Genomic DNA, 17,641 nt, shown 5'->3' with positions numbered 1-17,641 from the left:
TTGATCATTGTTGGTTTGAAGTTGAGACTGTCTGAGAATAGGATTGCTACCCCTGCTTTTTTCTGAGGTGCTGGGGTGTGTAATATTGTTTTCCATCCTTTGACTTTCAGCCTATGAATGTCTTTATGAGTTAAATCTGTTTCTTGTATACAGCATATTGTTGGATTTTGTTTCCTAATCCACTGTGCCAGTCTATTTCTCTTAGTGAATTGAGTCCATTTGCATTGATGGTTAGAATTGAGATGTATTGACTTACGGTTGACATGTTATTTACCTGTTGTTGTTTACTTCTTTTTCTCCTGTGTTTAATTGCTTGCCCTATTTAGTTGGTTGCTTCTGATCTCATTCGTGGAGTTCTCATCATTTTAGTCCCTCTCTAGAACATCTTTCAGTAGCCTGTGTAGGCCAACCCCGAAACTTTTGTATATCCTACAGTTTAGCTTATAATTTCTAAGCCAACCAGAGAAAATGCCCTGCAAATAATTACCTTACTACCAGTTTATAGAGTTGTTCTTCATAAGATTGTAGAAGACTGTTACAGTTGAGATAGGTGGGCATAAGTTTAAGGCATTGCCAACTTAATTCTAACTTCTTTTTTTATTTTTTTGTAGCCCCAGCTGGCCTCAAACTTGCAGCGATCTTTTTGCCTCAGCCTCCCAAGTGTTGGGATTACAGGCATACACCATTGTGCCTGACCTTCTAAAAAGGCTTTGTACGTTTGATTTGGTGACTGAGGAATTCACATGGAGATTTTTCTGTTCCCTATAGGAACAAGTACCTTTTACTTTAGTTAAGATCAGCTAGAGATGACTTGACCCAAAAGTCTCAACATTGAACAGTAACCTGTATTGGTTTCTTCAGAAAGTGTCTACCTCTCTTCTCTCTTGAGCCGTGAACATTGCCACTGTTGAGGGAAAATATGTTTCACGTATCCCAAATTAAATTGGATGTAAAATTGCACCTAGAAAAGGAAGATTGTTAGGTGTTATACTCTTTATATGCCCCTGGTATAATATTTAGTGACCTCTTCTGGGAGCCTCTGTCAATAAAATTGTTTATATGTGTATTTCTAGGCCTCAAACATATGATTTAGAAGTAAGCTTGACATAGAAAACCCCAGAGATTAGGACCATGTGTCCTAGTTACTTTTCTCATTGTAGAGACAAACTGTTTAACACTCAAAAGAAGATAAGTTTATTTTTGCCTCACAGTTTATAGAGATTTCAGTTGTTGGCTAGCCCCAGGGCAGGATAGCAAGGGGGTAGGGGAATTAAAGAGGAGAAATATTTCCTAGAAGGTAGCAAGGCAAGCAGCTGACCTCTTTCTGTCCCTTATATCCTATCTAGACTACCCCCCTTAGGGCAAGCTGCCCTCACATCCAGGGCAGGACAGTCTTAGTCTTAGCGTGGCACCACGAACCACCCCCATTACACCCTTGATCCCAGCATCACACACCCTACATCCAGCCACCTCCAAAAAGTTCCACCTATAACCGCACGAGGCTTTGGTCATAACACTGCCTTATATTGATCAGTGAAAATAAAATTTAATGTTTATTTAAGCATTTTAAATTGGGTCCAGGTGTGGTAATACATGCTGGTAGTCTCATCACTTGGGAGTTTGAGGCAGGAGGATTGCCACAATCGTGAGGCTACTCTGGACTACATAGTTCAAGGCTAGCCTGAATTACAAAGAGAAACCCTGCCACAAAAAAAAGACATCTTTTTTTTTTTTTTTTTTTTTTTTTTTTTTGTGGCTGACTCAGCCCACCCTGGGGGCAGGGCTGTTGTGGCATGTGGTACCAGGAGTTGAACCTCAGCACCCTTGCCCTTGCCTAAGCTTGTCTAAACGGGTGCTTTAGACCCTGAGCTATCTCTTCGGCCCCCAAAAAAGAAAGCTTACATTGAGCAATAATCAGTAGCTTTATTGCCTAAATTAGACTTTGTCTCTGAAAAAGCACATTTTAATCATTTTATTCACTTGTCAGTTCTGCAAGATTTTTGATCTCCAATTACATATATATGCTAAGCAGTAGTGTAAGTACTATAGGTGAAACTACATAAAATGATGTTCCTAGCTTCAGGGATCTTACATTGTATTGAAAGAATATGTATAAGGTAAAGTAAAAGTTCTACAGACTGTAGAATTATGTTGCAGTGATACAAGTAAAATGTATAGTATATCACTGCTCCTGTGACACAGCAAGCTTATGAAGTGATTGGTGGTATAACATACACTTCAGGAGCATTAGCGTGAGCCAGGTACTATTTTAAGTACCTCGTAAATAGACTAGCTTCTTTAATCTTTGTAAGAACCCCCTAAGGCATGGTTATCAGTGTCCTCATTTATAGAGAAGCTGTGCAGGGTAGAGATTGCATCAACGTTATTTAATGACTTACTATCAGGACTTAGAAGTTTATAGTAGTTTGACCTGAAGCATCCATTCTTTTCACCACTGTACCATCTTAACCTTTTTCTTTCTTTTTTTGTATTTAGTACAGGGTCTGCAGGGTCTTACTACATAGATCGTACTCATAGCGATCCTCCTGTTTTCAGCCTCCCAAGCACTGGGACTATAGGTGCACGCCACTACACCCAGTCTCACTTGCCATCTCAGTGTGCCCCAGGGGCGGGGCTGGCCTGCACCCATGAGAAGAGGATTGAACCCTGGTCCCTTTGGCCTGCTGAGCTATCTGGCTGGCCCCTCATCTTACCTTTTAAAATGGACAGCGTGACAGATTTATATGCTTTATGATGTCCCACAGATCACTTATCTAAAGACTTATTTCTCCAGCAGTTTAGCTTATTTTCCCATCTACCATACTAAAGAAAGAATAGTTGAATAATTAGACCACTTTCTGATTCGGACCCTGAACTAAATAAAATAAAAAATAAATGATATCAAATATCAACTGTTTTATCAGCTTTACTCATCTTTCCCATTACATTTAGTTTTATATAGCCAAAGTTCAAAATACATTATTACAGGGTTATTACAGATCTACCCTGTAATTTCTAAAAAATCAACAGTTCAGTATTAAAATTGATAGTTTCCAGTTTATCTTATTTTTTAAAACTATCCTGAATAGTAAAAGAAAAAAGGAAAGGAGAATAATAAGGTCATGAACTCTGGAAAGGAGAGGATTTCTGTAACATCAAGAGTTATAGGGCCAACGAAATAGCTCAGCGAGCTAAAGCACCTGCTTAGGCAAGCTTAGGCATGTGCTAAGCTTGTGGTTCGATCACAGGCTGTGACTCAATCCCTGACACCACATACCTCACTAGCCCTGTCTCTAGAGTGGGCTGAGCCGGCCACAGAGCCTGGGCATAGGGGCACACGTCTGTAATCCCAACACTGGGAGGCTGAAAACAGGATCACTGTGTAATGAGACCCTGTAACAACCAAATACATTTTTTAAAATAAAGAGTTATATGGGGCAGGGAGAAAACTCAGTGGCATAAGTGCCTGCCTGGCAAGTGCAGGGTCCTGAGTTGGATCCCCGGTACCATGAATACCAAAAAAAGTGTTCTGTGAATTTGTCTGAGGGCTTAGTAATTTGACTTTTCTTATGAGTACATCTGTATTATATAGTGTTTGAAAATATTAATTTGTTGATCTCTTTTTCTTTTATTTTTTAGTATACTGTGTGGAATTTTGTTCCAAAAAATTTATTTGAACAATTCAGAAGAGTGGCAAACTTTTATTTTCTTATTATATTTTTGGTTCAGGTAAGCTTTATGGCCTGGTTGTTTGTAAATGTGGGTTCTAAAAATACATCTTCAAACAGGAAAAGATTACATTGGTTTCTTAATCATTTAACCATGAGACCGTTCTTTTTCTACAAAGTTTTCCTGTTATTGAATAAGTAATTTAAATCACATCTAGATTTCTAAAATATAACCTGTGAATTTTAAGACCAGTTATATTTTCATTACTTGCATACTATAGTGTTGATCATTATAGTCTTAAGACATTTTTCAGATGCCTGCCTTAAAACATAAATATCTTGGTTGTTAATATACAGTGCATGTTGTTAGCAAGCTTGCTTATGGAAAAATAATTTTAAAATTTAAGTTCTATTTTATATGGGAACATTTGTATAAATACTTTGTTTTTCAATCTATATTTTAGGAAGTAGTTATCTGGAAGTAGTGACGCATGCCTTTAGTACCAGCTACTTGGTGAGGAAGGCAGGAGAATTACTTGAGCCCAGGAGTTTGAAACAGCTAGGGCAACACAGCAAGACACTTCTCAAACAAACAAATAAATCAATAAATTATGCTTTAATCTAAAATTTTTTAAATAATTCTAATTCTTAAGCACCCCAGCAAATATGGATTTTTTGTATTAGAGATCCTTTTGTTAACTTAAATCTATGTTCATGGGCTCTGACAGCCTTTCATATTATGCTTTTTCAGTGTATCTATGTATCAAGAGAAAAGCCCATGGAACTTGATTATAAGTCAAAATGTTAAAATAGCAAGTATTTTTAAAAAAATAGCAAGTATTATCTTTTAAGGAAGTAATTCTTTTATGAAAAACCTCAGATATGTTTTTTAGTATGACATTGAATTTTTGTATAAACTCTGAACCTTACAGTAGAAGCAGGGATTTCAAACAGGAAATAAATCAAGTAATTATTTTAAAGTTTGAAAAAAACACTTACTTTTTGAGAACTTGCTTTCTGTCACAAACCGAAGGAGCTTCTGATTTTATGTGAGTGAAGTATCTGCTTGGTTTTTTTGGAAAAGAGAGAAATTGTACCAACCATACTCACAGAGTATGTGTGCATTTGTGAAATTGCTCACTATGATCTGGAATTTAGCATGTCTATGGAACAGAACACATTTAATTAGCCTATCTAAAGTAAAAGAACATTAATAAATCATCAGATCTGGCAGTTTACTCAAAACTTCAGTTGTATGATTTACATTATGATTATAGCATAATTTTCCTAGCGATCTCCCTCTGGCTCTTTTGGAACAAAATCACTTGAAGGGAAAAAAACACTTTTCATATTTCTATTCCTAATTCTTTCCCCGCAGTATAGGTTTATTCTGAATCCTAGGGTAAAATTGCTGACTAAGTTTTTAGCATTTTTCAGGATGTGCAAAGAAATGTGAAATGAGAATTGAGCAGCTGTAACTCCACTCCTTGGAAAGATTAAGGGGAAAATTAAGCACCCTCTGTTGAGAAAGCACACTGACTGATCACTCTGGCATATGTATGGATGTCCAATAAATTCAAATATCCCACCAGTCCCAGATAGTGACCAGCAGAGTAAAATGATGAACTGAGAACTCAGATATACTGCATAATAGTATGAGATTTTAGATATTAATAGCATGACAAATACAATATGAAAATGTAATACTCTGCATTTTTTTAAATCTAGCTTATGATTGATACACCTACCAGTCCGATTACCAGTGGACTTCCATTATTCTTTGTGATAACAGTAACCGCCATAAAGCAGGTATGAATACTTCCTATTGTTGTTTTCTCCTGTTCATTGAAAAAATTGCTAAATATGTCCACTCTAAACTAAAGTGTATTGTTGTAAAGAGAATAATTTCTATAAGAAAACGGCAAGTTTGTTTGATACATCAGAAAATTAAATTAGGATGGCCACTCTTACATTTCAGATAAATGGTGAGTGATGAATGATTACTACTTTGTACTACCTTCACACAGCAAGGAAATACCTATTGCTTTAAGGAAATATCTAAAAACAAGAATTATGCGTACAGGACAATTTACATAGGAAACATTACTATAAGCTACTTTGTGGAATTTGGGGATATATAAAGGAAGTACAGTTCCAAAGATATGTTTATGTGAGACATGTGAGAAATTTTCATTTTGTAAGTAGACGTAGGCTACTTATAGATTAACATGGAAAGAAAATTGACACAAATTTTAAATTTCTGGGGTGAGATACATTCTTTACCACATAGGAAAATGAGGGAAGCCTCTAGGTTAGCAATAATATTTATTATTATTAATATTTATTAACAATAAATAACAAAATGAAAGATGTAGGAGATAGATCTAAGAAGTAGATATAGAGATAAATACAGGATCTTTCTCAGTTGAGAAGGGGATCAAGAGAAGAAGAGAAGAAAAGGGGATGCAGAAAGGAATTGAGATGTGTTAGCTGTATGCACCAAGTCCACACAAGGACTGTAAACATATACTCCACACATATACTGACAGAAATTTTTTTAAAAAATGAAATAGCCATTTTAGGGAGACAAGTTGTAAAAGGTAGTTGTGACTGGAGTTGTAACTGATCCTTCATTTCCATGCAAAACTTTCCTTAATACATACAGTTCTGTTGTATATAAAGTCTGTTCATTTGATTAAAGCAATCATGTTGTTTAAAAAAATTACATTAATCATTTAGTTTGTCAGAGAATATTATGCCACAGCTCTCACTAATTTACTTACTTGGTTCCAGCTGTCATTTATCAGGTCCTTTGGACCTTTTTTCTGTATGTACTGCCTTCCTAGGTAATTTGATCCAGCCAAGTGGTTTAAAGTACTATCTCTACATTATGGTTATTAAAATCTATACATTGATAGTTTCTATCCTGAAACTGTTCTTTGAACTCTACACACATACAAATCTTTGCACATAATTTTCACCTGTACACCTCAAAAGCATCTCAAACAGAACTACTGCTGTTTTACCAGTTAATGCTGCCCTGCTCTCAACTATTCCCCAGTTTATTAATGGCACCACCATCTTTTCACCTCATCCTTTGACTGTTTTTATCTCTACCTTCAAGATGAACCCCATTAGTCTTAAGTCACCAGCCATTACCACTTTCCTGGATGATTGCATTCTTAATAGTCCCTTACTTTTACTCCTCCCTCCCATAACTTCACACTGCAACAAGGTTGATTTCTTAGAATTAGATCATACTACCCTTGTACTTAGAACTGTTCAGTGGTTTCTTCTCAAGCCTTCAAATTATACCTCCTTAGTGATTGACAAAGACACGCACAGTTTAGCCTGGGAGCCTGCATTTCTTACCTACTGTTCTCCAGCCACATTCCTGCTGTTGTCCTAGAACACAGTGGATGTGCTGCTATCTCATAACTGCAGGACTTGCTGTGTGGTTTTCCTGAAAAGGTTTTCTACCAGATCCATAATTGCACAGCTCAGTCCCTGATTTTACTCGGATTCTTAAACTTTGACTGTTTGTGGCCATTGTGCTGTTCTCTCATTGCTTCTAGTCCTTTGATTTAGTCATAACCTCATGTTCCAGTGAATAAACGCATATCTACCTGTCATTTTTATTGAAGTGATTTTTGTGATCTGTGAGGGCAGAACCTTTGTTTTATATAGTACTGGTTTATGTCTAGGAGCCAGAACAAGGCCATACACATGTAGGGGCTTCTGTAATTATTTGCTGAATAAATAAGAGTGAATGAACCTATTGAACATTTTTAAAGCAAAATATTTCTTGCTGTTATCATTCAGTGTGTATGTCCCCAAATATGGTCTGCATTTAATTAGAATGTCATACTATTAACTGAACCTGTGTTAGTATAGCTTTTGCAGTTAAGTACTAAATCAGGATGAGAGGTTCATGATAGCCCAGGTAAAGGGGAACATATGAATGGTGATAGCATTTTCAAGAAGTATATTTAATCTTATGTAAGAATTTTTTCCCTTTCTCAAAATGGTTTCAGGCTCAACATTTTCTCTTTTGCAGCAACGATCCTATGTCTTACTCATTTGATAAACACACAGAGTGCTTCCATATATTGTTCATATTTACATGTGTATCACTATAGATCAGTAGAACAAATTTTAGAAAAATTAATGAAAAATGAGAATTGCTCTCTGTCAGCCTTCCTTTTTTTTCTTTTAGTCTGTCTTTTGCCCTTTGTATTTTACCAAAATAGGAAAGGCTGTATTATCAGTTTTTAACTTTTCCCAACTGTATTTGCAAGTCATGTTTTGCAGTGGAAGATATAGTGTTCTGATAAATAAGAGTCTTTGCCATCTGTGAGCTTAAAATCTATAAGTTAAGAGGGCATGGCCCAAATTAAAAAGTAATTCTATATTGTGGTCAGATATAGTGAATCGTAACTGTTCCGAGAATGAGTGCAACACTTTACCTAGATGATTGGAGAAGTTGCTGTGGAGGAAATATTATAATGTGTGTAGAGATGAGGAGAGTGACAGTTGATGAAGAACACAGGATAGAAGCAAACAACTTGAGCAAAAGCCCAAATTCAAAACAGGTAAAGACCTGTTTTTAGAGTAAATTATTAGACTGGCTAATATTTGAGCCTGCTGAGGAAAATATGAAGACATAATGTTAGAACTGTGGGTTGGTATTAAGTTAAGGAAGTTGGAAAGCTCTGTGCGCTAAGTATTGAATCATTGAGGATTTGGGCAAGATAATGGAAGCAATGTTTTGGGAAGATTGGTCTGGCAGCAGTATGTACAATGAATTAGAATTTCTAAATGTTTTAAAAGATATTATTACTGCTACACTATTAATATAATCAGACGTAAAAGAAACTCTACTTTTTTGACAGTTTCAAAAAGATGGTTTGGACTCTTAAAATTTTTCTAAAACTGACATATTGAAGCTTAAATTGGACCATTATAACAAGTATTTTAAGGGTACTTTCATAAAGGTTTTCCCCTGAAAAGACAACCTTTAATATTTTACTATATAGTATTTCAGTATTTTAAAATAATGGGTACACATTTTTTTTAATGGGGCCAGTGTAAAATAACACATAGTAAAGTCCTTAGAGTCCTAATTTCTAATGCGCTAATTTAATTCACCCCAGAAGGAACACTTATTTGTAAATTAATCCAGATACCTGTCTAAGGTGTTCACAAAAAAAGAGCATATTTTTTTCACAAGTGGTAGTATAGAGTATAACTTACAGTATTTTCTCTTTTTTTTTTTTTTTTTTTTGAGGAGCCAGGGAATGAACTCAGGCCCTTACACTTGCCAGGGAAGTGCTTATTCCACTGAGCTATCTCCCCAGCCCATATTTTCTCTTTATCACTCAATATATCTTAGTTATTATTTCATTATTTGTACTTATATGGGCTCCAAGGCAGGGCAGCATAGCAGAGAGGCATGGCCGGTAGGTTACAGCGAGCCATCAAGGGAGGAGAGCCATAAGCTCTTGAGGCTTTTGGACAATCGTTATATATAAACTACAGCATTCCTTAGCATCAAAGGGTTCTTTGTGAAAGGCTTGTGTCTGGTTCGTTTTCTAATGATGCATTTCCTGTATGTGTATGTATATGTTAGGTATATATTTTTTGATATTGAAGGTTTGAGTTTCCTTTATCTGAAATGATTAGGGCCAGAAAGAAGCATTTCAAATTTCATATTTTTTCTGATTTTGAAATGTTTGTATATACTGTACATAATAAGATATATTAGAGATGCAGCCCAACTTTAAACACAAAAATTATGTTTTATAAATGCTGTATACTTGTACTGATTATAAATTTATTCAGTATTTTTAAATAATTTTATGTATCAGAGAGCCAGGGAGATGGCTCAGTAGAATAAGCGCTTCCCTGGCAAGCGCAAGGACCTCAGTTCAATCCCCAGTTCTGCAAAAAAAAAAAAAACCAAACAAACAAACAAAAAAACTAAAAAACAAACAATTTTATGTATCAGATGTTTTACATTTCAGATCAGATGTAGAATTTTTCAGCTGTGGAATCATCAGTTCTCAAGTTTGAATTTTAGAGTATTTTAAGTTTCACATTTTCAGATTAGATTGTAATTATAATTTTTTTTTTTTAAACTGGGATTTGAACTCAGGCACTGTGCCACTGAGCTATATATATATTATTTTTATTTTTTTTTTCTTTTGGAACTGGGGATTGAACTCAGGCCCTTGCGCTTGCCAGGGACGTGCTTATTCTACTGAGCCATCTCCCCAGCCCCTATAATTCTTGAGAATATAAGAAAGTGAAGAAGCTGACCTAAGATTAAAAATTGTTCTTTTTTTATTTTGTGTAATCATGCTGTATGACTAAAAATCACTTGAGCACTATAATTTAATTTAGTGATTGAATGCAGTTAAGAAAATGCAGGAGTCAAGAATGGCTCTGCACATTTCTGACATGAGCTGCTCAGTAGATGAGGATGTTATAGTCAAGATGAGGAACATGAAAAATGCAAAACTTCAGGAGCAAAATGTTAAATTTAGTTTTAAATATATTTAAGGTATTTATAAGATACCACAATGAAGACGTTAATAAGGCAGTTAGATATTCAAGTTTAGAATCCAGAGGGAATAAGGATTAGAGATCTAAATTTAAGAATTACCAGCATAGTTTTACTTTTTCAATGCCCAGGAATAGAAGATACCTAGTGAGAGTCAAGTGTGAGGAAAATGTCCTCAAGGATTGCTATAGAAGGAAACATTAAAAAAAATAGAAAAATAACTGCAGAGGTCCTATGAAGACCAGTCACATGTATATAGTGAACACCAAGAACAAAGAGAGTTTCTTTTTATTAGTACAGTATAGAATACATAATTGTTACGTTCACTGTGGGGAGTTGGTTTATGTGCATAGCACATCTTCCTTCTTTCTACTTTCCCACCCCTTTCCTGACTTCTCCCTCCATCTCTTGGTTTCTTTCCCATTTGAAAAAGATTTATCTCTTTTTCCTGTTTTCAGTCTTGTATTTTACTCTCTATACTTTGGCTTTCTTGTATAAGAGAAAGCATGTGATATTTAAGCTTTTGCATCTGATTTATTTCAGATGCAGAGAAAAAGAACATCATTGCTGGGAATGTAAACTAGTTCAACATTATGGTCTTACCGTGATGATCTCAGTGTGCATCTGTTTTCCTGCAAGTTACTCAAATTTATCCTTCTTTATAGCAATGTAGTATTTTATTGTGTGGAATACCACATTTTCTTTATCCATTCATCTGTTGATGGACATACAGACCAGACCATTCCAGCACGTAGCTGTTCTGAAGTTGTGCTGCTGTAGATATGAGTACACGAATTTGTCACTGTCAGTGTGTCATTAGAGAGATGCCTAGAAGGGGAATGGTGAAGTCAAATGAATTTCTCTTCTTTTTTTTTTTTTAATTTTCATACTGGTTGTACTAGTTTACATTGCCAGCAATGATGTTCCTTTTCCCTGCAGTCTCACTAGCCTTTGATTTCTTGATAATAGCCATTTTTTCTAGAGTGAGAATCTCAGTGCTGTTTTAATTTGCATTTTTTTAATGACCAGTGAGATTGAACACTTTTATGGCCATTTCAGTTGCCCATTTTTTATTAGGTCTCTAAATTTCAGGATGGGAGTCTTTATTTTTTTTGAGAGATTGTAGACATTAGTCCTCTAAGGAATAGCTGGCAAGCTTTTTTTCCCATTTTGTAAGTTGTTTCTTATTATTGGTTAGTTCTTTTGCTTTTTTTAGTTTTTTATAATCCCTCTTGTTGATTCTTTTTTTTTTTTTTTTTTGTGGAACCCGGGATTGAACTCAGACCCTTGCGCTTGCCAAGGAAACACTTATTCTACTGAGCCATCTCCCCAGCTCCTACTTGCTGATTCTTGATGCTATTTCTTGTACAATTAGAGTTCAGTTCAGAAAGTCCTTGATGCTCTTTTATCACCTTGGAGGTTAAGTGTTTCTGTTTTCATATTTAAATCTTTTATTCATTTTGATTTTAGTTTAGTATATGGTGAGGGATAGGGGCTAGATTCAATTTTCTGTGTATCAATAGCCAGTTTTCCCTGTCAAAAAGATATGAGGCTGAATGTTTGTAGGGTTGTTTCTGCATCTTCTATTCTGTTGATCTACATGTCTGTTGTCTTTTTTTTTCCTACTACCATGCTGTTGTGATCACTGTAACTTTATAATATAACTGGAAATCAGGGTTGTGATTCTTCCTGCTTTGCTTTTGTTACCTAGGATGGTTTTTGGTATTCTGGTATCTTCTGGTTCCACATGAATTTTAGACTTTTTTTTCCCCCACTAGTTTTGTGAGGAATACTGTTGTTTTGCATGAGACCACATTAAATCTAATTATGTAATTTTTCTTGATGCTATAGGGAACGATATTATTTCTCTGTTTCTTTCTTGGCTCCTTATTGGTGTATAGGAACGTTACTGAGTTTTGGATATTGATTTTGTATCCTGCTATCTTGCTGAATTTATTGATTCTAGGGGTCATTTGGTAGAACTTTTTTATCTTGTGGGTAAAAGATGATGTCTACAAATAAAGATTTCAGAGGTGTCGAATCCTTGTGAGCATATGCATCAAAATAGCCTCAGATAATTCTGCTGAACAGAATTTTGGAGAGTTCTTACTCCTTTTTTTCCTCATTTGATAAAAATACCTTTATGCTGAGAAGATTTTTATTTTTCAGGGATATGAAGATTGGTTACGACACAACTCGGATAATGAAGTAAATGGAGCTCCTGTTTATGTTGTTAGAAGTGGTGGCCTTGTGAAAACTAGATCAAAAAACATTCGGGTATGTATCTGGTGAATAAGAAAATTCTATTTTCTATCTTTTTTTTGGGGGGGGGGCAGAACTGGAGAGTGAACACAGGCCCTTGCGCTTGCCAGGGAAGCACTTATTCTACTGAGCCAACTCCCCAGCCCCAGAATCTATTTTGATAAGACACATAATTTTAGTCTTGATTATACTTCAGTTAACCTTTACTTTTTACACTGAAAGACTATAATAGAGCCAGAGCCAGAGGCGTAATTCAGACTTAGCATACTTGAGATCCTGGGTTTGATACCCAGTACTGCAAATACTGATTATTATTACTGTTATTGTTATTTAAGCCATTTATATAGAAATCAGTAAAATGTCTTTGCCTTTTAAAACTGGTGCATTCTTTTCCCCTAAATTCTTCATAGGTGGGTGATATTGTTCGAATAGCCAAAGATGAAATCTTCCCTGCAGACCTGGTGCTTCTCTCCTCAGATCGACTTGATGGTTCATGTCATGTTACAACCGCTAGTTTGGATGGAGAAACAAACCTAAAGGTTTGTTTGTATATCTGAAGCTTGGGTAGTAATATTTTACTTTGGTTGAAAAAAATAAAGTATGACCTGATAAAGGAGACTTTTGAGACAGGGTTTCACTATGCAGTTCAAGCTGGCCTTGAACTCACCTTGTAGCCCAGGCTGGCCTTGAACTCGAAAGAGATGCGCCTGCCTCAGCCTCCCAAATACTAGGATTACAGGCATATGTCACCATGCTCAGTTGAAGGGGAATCAGTGATGTACTGATAAGTACATTAAAAAATTATGATTGATTGATTGTGTGTGTGTGTGTGTGTGTGTGTGTGTGTGGCCAGCTCAGCCCACCCTGGAGGTGGGGCTAGCATGGCATGTGGTGTCAGGGATTGAACCACATTCCCTAGGCTTTGCCTAAGCAGGTACTTTAGACCACTGAGCTATCTCGCCAGCCCCCAAAAATCATAAAATTTTTAGAAGAAAAAATTTTTTTTGTCACTATAGTACAGTTCAGGCTGGCCTGAACTCACTATGTAGTTCAGGCTAGTCCTGGAACTGGTAGTGATCTTCCTGCCTCTTGAATGCTGGGATTATAGGCATGAGCCACCATACCTGGCTATATATTTACGTAGAGAGCAGCTTCACATGTTTTAATCAGTTCAAGTTGAAAATGAAAAGTGTTTTTAAGAAAAATATCTTTTAACATTTTGCATGAGTTCTTTTAGTTAAGGGACAAGATGAAATTTTCCATTTTCAGATTAGAATCAATACTAAAATTTTACTTTTTAATCATTAAATTGTTTTATAATAAACTTTGAGCAGTAGTGAATATACATTGATTTAATTTCCTTTGTGCAAATAGCCTCTGTAGGCAATAATGACAGCAATCTCTTTGCTCTTTATACTCTGGGTTGTTTTGTTTTCTAGCTAAGTGATCTCAAGTATAGTATGTCATGGTGTCATCTGTAAGAAGAGATTTCAAGTAGTAGTTGATAGCTAAAGTCACATTTGGATATAAATTCTGTTTGTTTTTTATTTTCCTCCAGACACATGTTGCAGTTCCAGAAACAGCAGTATTACAAACAGTTGCCAATTTGGACAGTCTTATAGCTGTAATAGAATGCCAGCAGCCAGAAGCAGATTTGTACAGGTGGGTGTGATATTTAGTATATTAATTTTAAACAGACCTATGTTTGTAGCCATGAGTCTGTACTTTTCCATTACCTATTTTTTTAAAACCTAGTGTGCTTACTTTATAGCCGTAGAAGTATATAGATTAGATTATTTCTGTAGAATAATTTTAATGGTTATTTATAAGCCACATAAAGTTGGGATTATGTTTTTGTATTCACCGTCACATAGAAATATTACTTTTAGGACTTTATGATTTATATAGCTTTCAGGATTTCGCATATGTAACACATAATAAAAAAAGTAAATTTTTACATAAATATTATCTTGAAGTCCTATAAGTTCCTTAAGGACAAACACTATTTGTATCTTATCACCTATCACATTAAACACAAAATTAAAAAATATTTTAGAATAATAGATTTATAAAGATCCTATTTAAAAGAGCAGAGAAACCCTTTAACATTAGTTTATTTAAATTGTGAGTCATTCATTGATTCTGCCAGTTACTGTGGACTATGGCATAGAAACAGCTTTTTATTGAAGATGTGAAGAATTAAGCTCATTTTTTACTCAGTAACTGGTAGTAGACTAAATTATAACCACATTGTAAAAGTCCCTGTCAGCTTGTCACAGGGTTGAAATATTTCAAAATGATATTTTTAGTCATTGGCATCTTCAAATCTTTTACATGAGTTTGTTTTGCATTCATACCTTTATACTGGAGCATTTCCTTGCACATTAAAAGTCTTGCATTTTTATTAAAGTCAAATGCAGCATAGAATTTCTCATTTAACTTGGAATCCTATGCTTTAGGAGCATTTGTACTGTAAGGTGTTTTGTTTTTTGTATTTTTTTCATCTTTTTGAGACAGGTACTTGCTATGTAGTTCAGGCTGGCCTTGAGCTCACTTTGTAGCCCAGGCTGGTCCCAAATAGTAATCCTCCTGCCTCAGCCTCGTGAGTTCATGGTCAAGTGCCACCATGCCCAGCACTGTAAGATACATTTACTTGTAAAGAATTCAAATACTTTAACATTTCTATATTGCTGTTATGTCCTGGTCTCAGGCCACTGCAAATTAAAAAAAAATATTAAAAACTAGAAAATGATGCAGAATTAAATAAACAAAATTGATGTGAAATGAAATGTGAGTAATTCTTTGGTCTATGGCTTTTTAAAAAAAATCTTTTTGAGATAGGGTCTCACTCCGCAATTCAGGGTGGCCTTGAGTTCACTTTGTAACCCAGGCTAGTATCGAAGTTGGAATGATCCTCCTGCCTCAGCCTGCTGAGTGCTGGGATTAAGGCATGTGCCACCATGACTGGATCTATGGCTTTTTTGGTTTGTTTTTGTTCTTTGTTTGAGAAAGGATCTCACTATGTAGCACAGGATGGATTTGAATTTGGGGCAATCCTCCTGTTTCTGCTTCCAAAATGCTATATTATAAGTGTACATCACCATGCCCAACTTTGCTTTATGGTTTTAAATTAACTTGGAAAATAGGGGAAATTTTAAAAAAACATTTTTTTTAAATGTAGTTAGTACAGGGTCTTACTACACAGATCGGACTCATAGCAGTTCTCCTGTTTTCACCTTCCCAAGTGCTGGGATTACAGGCCTACCACCACGCTCAGTCTCATGTCTCAGTGCACCTTGAGGGCAGGACTGGCACAGCACACCAAGGATTGAACCCTGTCCCTGCATCTGCCTAAGCAGGTGCTTTAATCCGCTGAGCTATCTGGCTGGCCTTAATTTTTTTATCTTTTTATTTATTTTAGAGTCTGACTCAGCTGTTTCATAGCTATGAAATTTTATAGCAATAATAAAAATTCTATTCTTAGGAATTATCTCAAGACTATGAAAAGATAATATACATGCTAGGGCAAGATTATTTAGACTGTTCATAAATTGGGGGAAACTCTAAACTTCAATAAATTTATACATAATGCAGTATTATATATGGCTACTAAAAGTAGTAATGTAGATATAAGCTTTTGGTAGGGCATGTTAAATGTGGAGAAGAATATTACCAACAATATGTATAACATGATCCTGTTTTTGTTTGTAAGACCTGTACATGTGTACATGGGTGTATGTACAAGTGAAGCCTGAAAAACATACTCCAAAATGCTAGCAGTGTTATATTTAAATGGTTGGGTTATCAGCTGTCATTACTTCCTTTTTTAATGTGTTTTTATATTATCTGAATGTTTTATAAAATATGTGCATGTTTGGCTATTAATACAGTCTTTAAATGAGAAAAGAAAGTAAGTTCTTCCTACTTTGAAAAGTCAAAATTTGGATTTAGAGAAAGGGACAGGTAAAGCACAAATGGGTTCAGTGTGAAACTGGCCGGAACAAATACTAGAAATACTTTAAAATCTTGAGTAAAGGACAGATTAAAAAAAAAAAATCAGATGCTTTGTTGGAGTTTAGCTAAAGGAAACAAAAGTACTTACCACATATCATCTGTGAAAGGTGTTCAGGGAGACATCAGCTGAATTTGTTCTTAGAAACTAAATCCAACTGGATTTACACTGGAGCCAGGGTTACATTAAATTCCATTAAGTAGAGAAAATAAAAACTGTGTTTTTCTCAGAGGAACTAAAGAAAGTAGAAGAGATTAAGAAGAGATAATGAAGCCAGTCTCGAGGGGACAAAGGGTCAGTGACCTGGAAAGAACAGGAATAATGGGGGACATTTGGAAGGGATTGTCTCTACTTTAAAGATTAGTGCAAATCTCTGTCCAGAATTTGCTTCAACTCAGAATTTACTTCTCACACAAGGAGAAAATACTGTTATGTTTGAATTGACTTTACGTAGTGGAGCAGTTAGAACTGAAAGGCCAGTGTGTGAAAATCCATTACGATAACAGACCACTCATTCCAGATTTCAGGCAACCGCAGCAATTTAGATTTGACGGTAAGGGGAAAGGAGTTCAGAAGCTCACAGATAGGTTTTGGCTTGCTACTCTCTCCCTACCACTGTACTTATACATAATAGTTGCTCAATGAATATCTGTTGAATAATTGAATGAGTATTCTAGTGATCTCTAAGGTCACAGGAGACCTTGTTTAATAAATTATACATAATAAAAATGTGGACGTTTTATTGTTGGCTAAATAATATATATATTTTTGTGTAGCAATTATAAATTCTTACACTGACCATAGTAATAATATGTAACATGTTGGCATTTTGAAAATACTTTTTCATTCATTACCTCACTTATAGCTGGAATAGAGATAGCAAGAATATTAAAAATTTTTAAAGCATAAATATTACATACTTATTTTTATAGTTTGTAGCACGACTATTAGACCCTTTATGTGCACAAAAGGTTGTTTTTGTTTCACAAATGGAAACAGTTTTAAATTATCGGGGCCAGCCAGATAGCTCAGTGGATTTTTTTTTTTTTTTTTTTGCCAAGTGTTAGGTTATTATTATTTTTTTTAATATTACTGTTTTTTTTATTCTGCTTCCTCTTTATTTTTTATTTTTTTAAA

At 35.2% G+C, this 17,641-nt stretch overlaps 1 protein-coding gene across 1 annotated transcript in view; it reads left to right on the top strand.

Annotated features, from left to right (window-relative positions):
• Window positions 1-17,641, top strand: part of Atp11b (ATPase phospholipid transporting 11B (putative)) — a 92,216-nt gene that overhangs the window by 10,039 nt on the left and 64,536 nt on the right. The window contains exons 2-6 of the mRNA XM_023704778.1: window positions 3,640-3,729; window positions 5,397-5,477; window positions 12,400-12,507; window positions 12,903-13,031; window positions 14,051-14,154. Coding sequence (XP_023560546.1) covers window positions 5,400-5,477; window positions 12,400-12,507; window positions 12,903-13,031; window positions 14,051-14,154 — 419 coding nt within the window. The 5' untranslated portion in view covers window positions 3,640-3,729; window positions 5,397-5,399. The remainder of the gene's footprint in view (window positions 1-3,639; window positions 3,730-5,396; window positions 5,478-12,399; window positions 12,508-12,902; window positions 13,032-14,050; window positions 14,155-17,641) is intronic.

The sequence above is a fragment of the Octodon degus genome, unplaced genomic scaffold (genome assembly GCF_000260255.1).
Source record: "Octodon degus isolate 3935 unplaced genomic scaffold, OctDeg1.0 scaffold00203, whole genome shotgun sequence".
Classification (NCBI taxonomy): Eukaryota; Metazoa; Chordata; class Mammalia; order Rodentia; family Octodontidae; genus Octodon; species Octodon degus.
The sequence above is the reverse complement of the archived record's forward strand: the minus strand, read 5'-3'. Positions and strand labels throughout refer to the sequence as shown.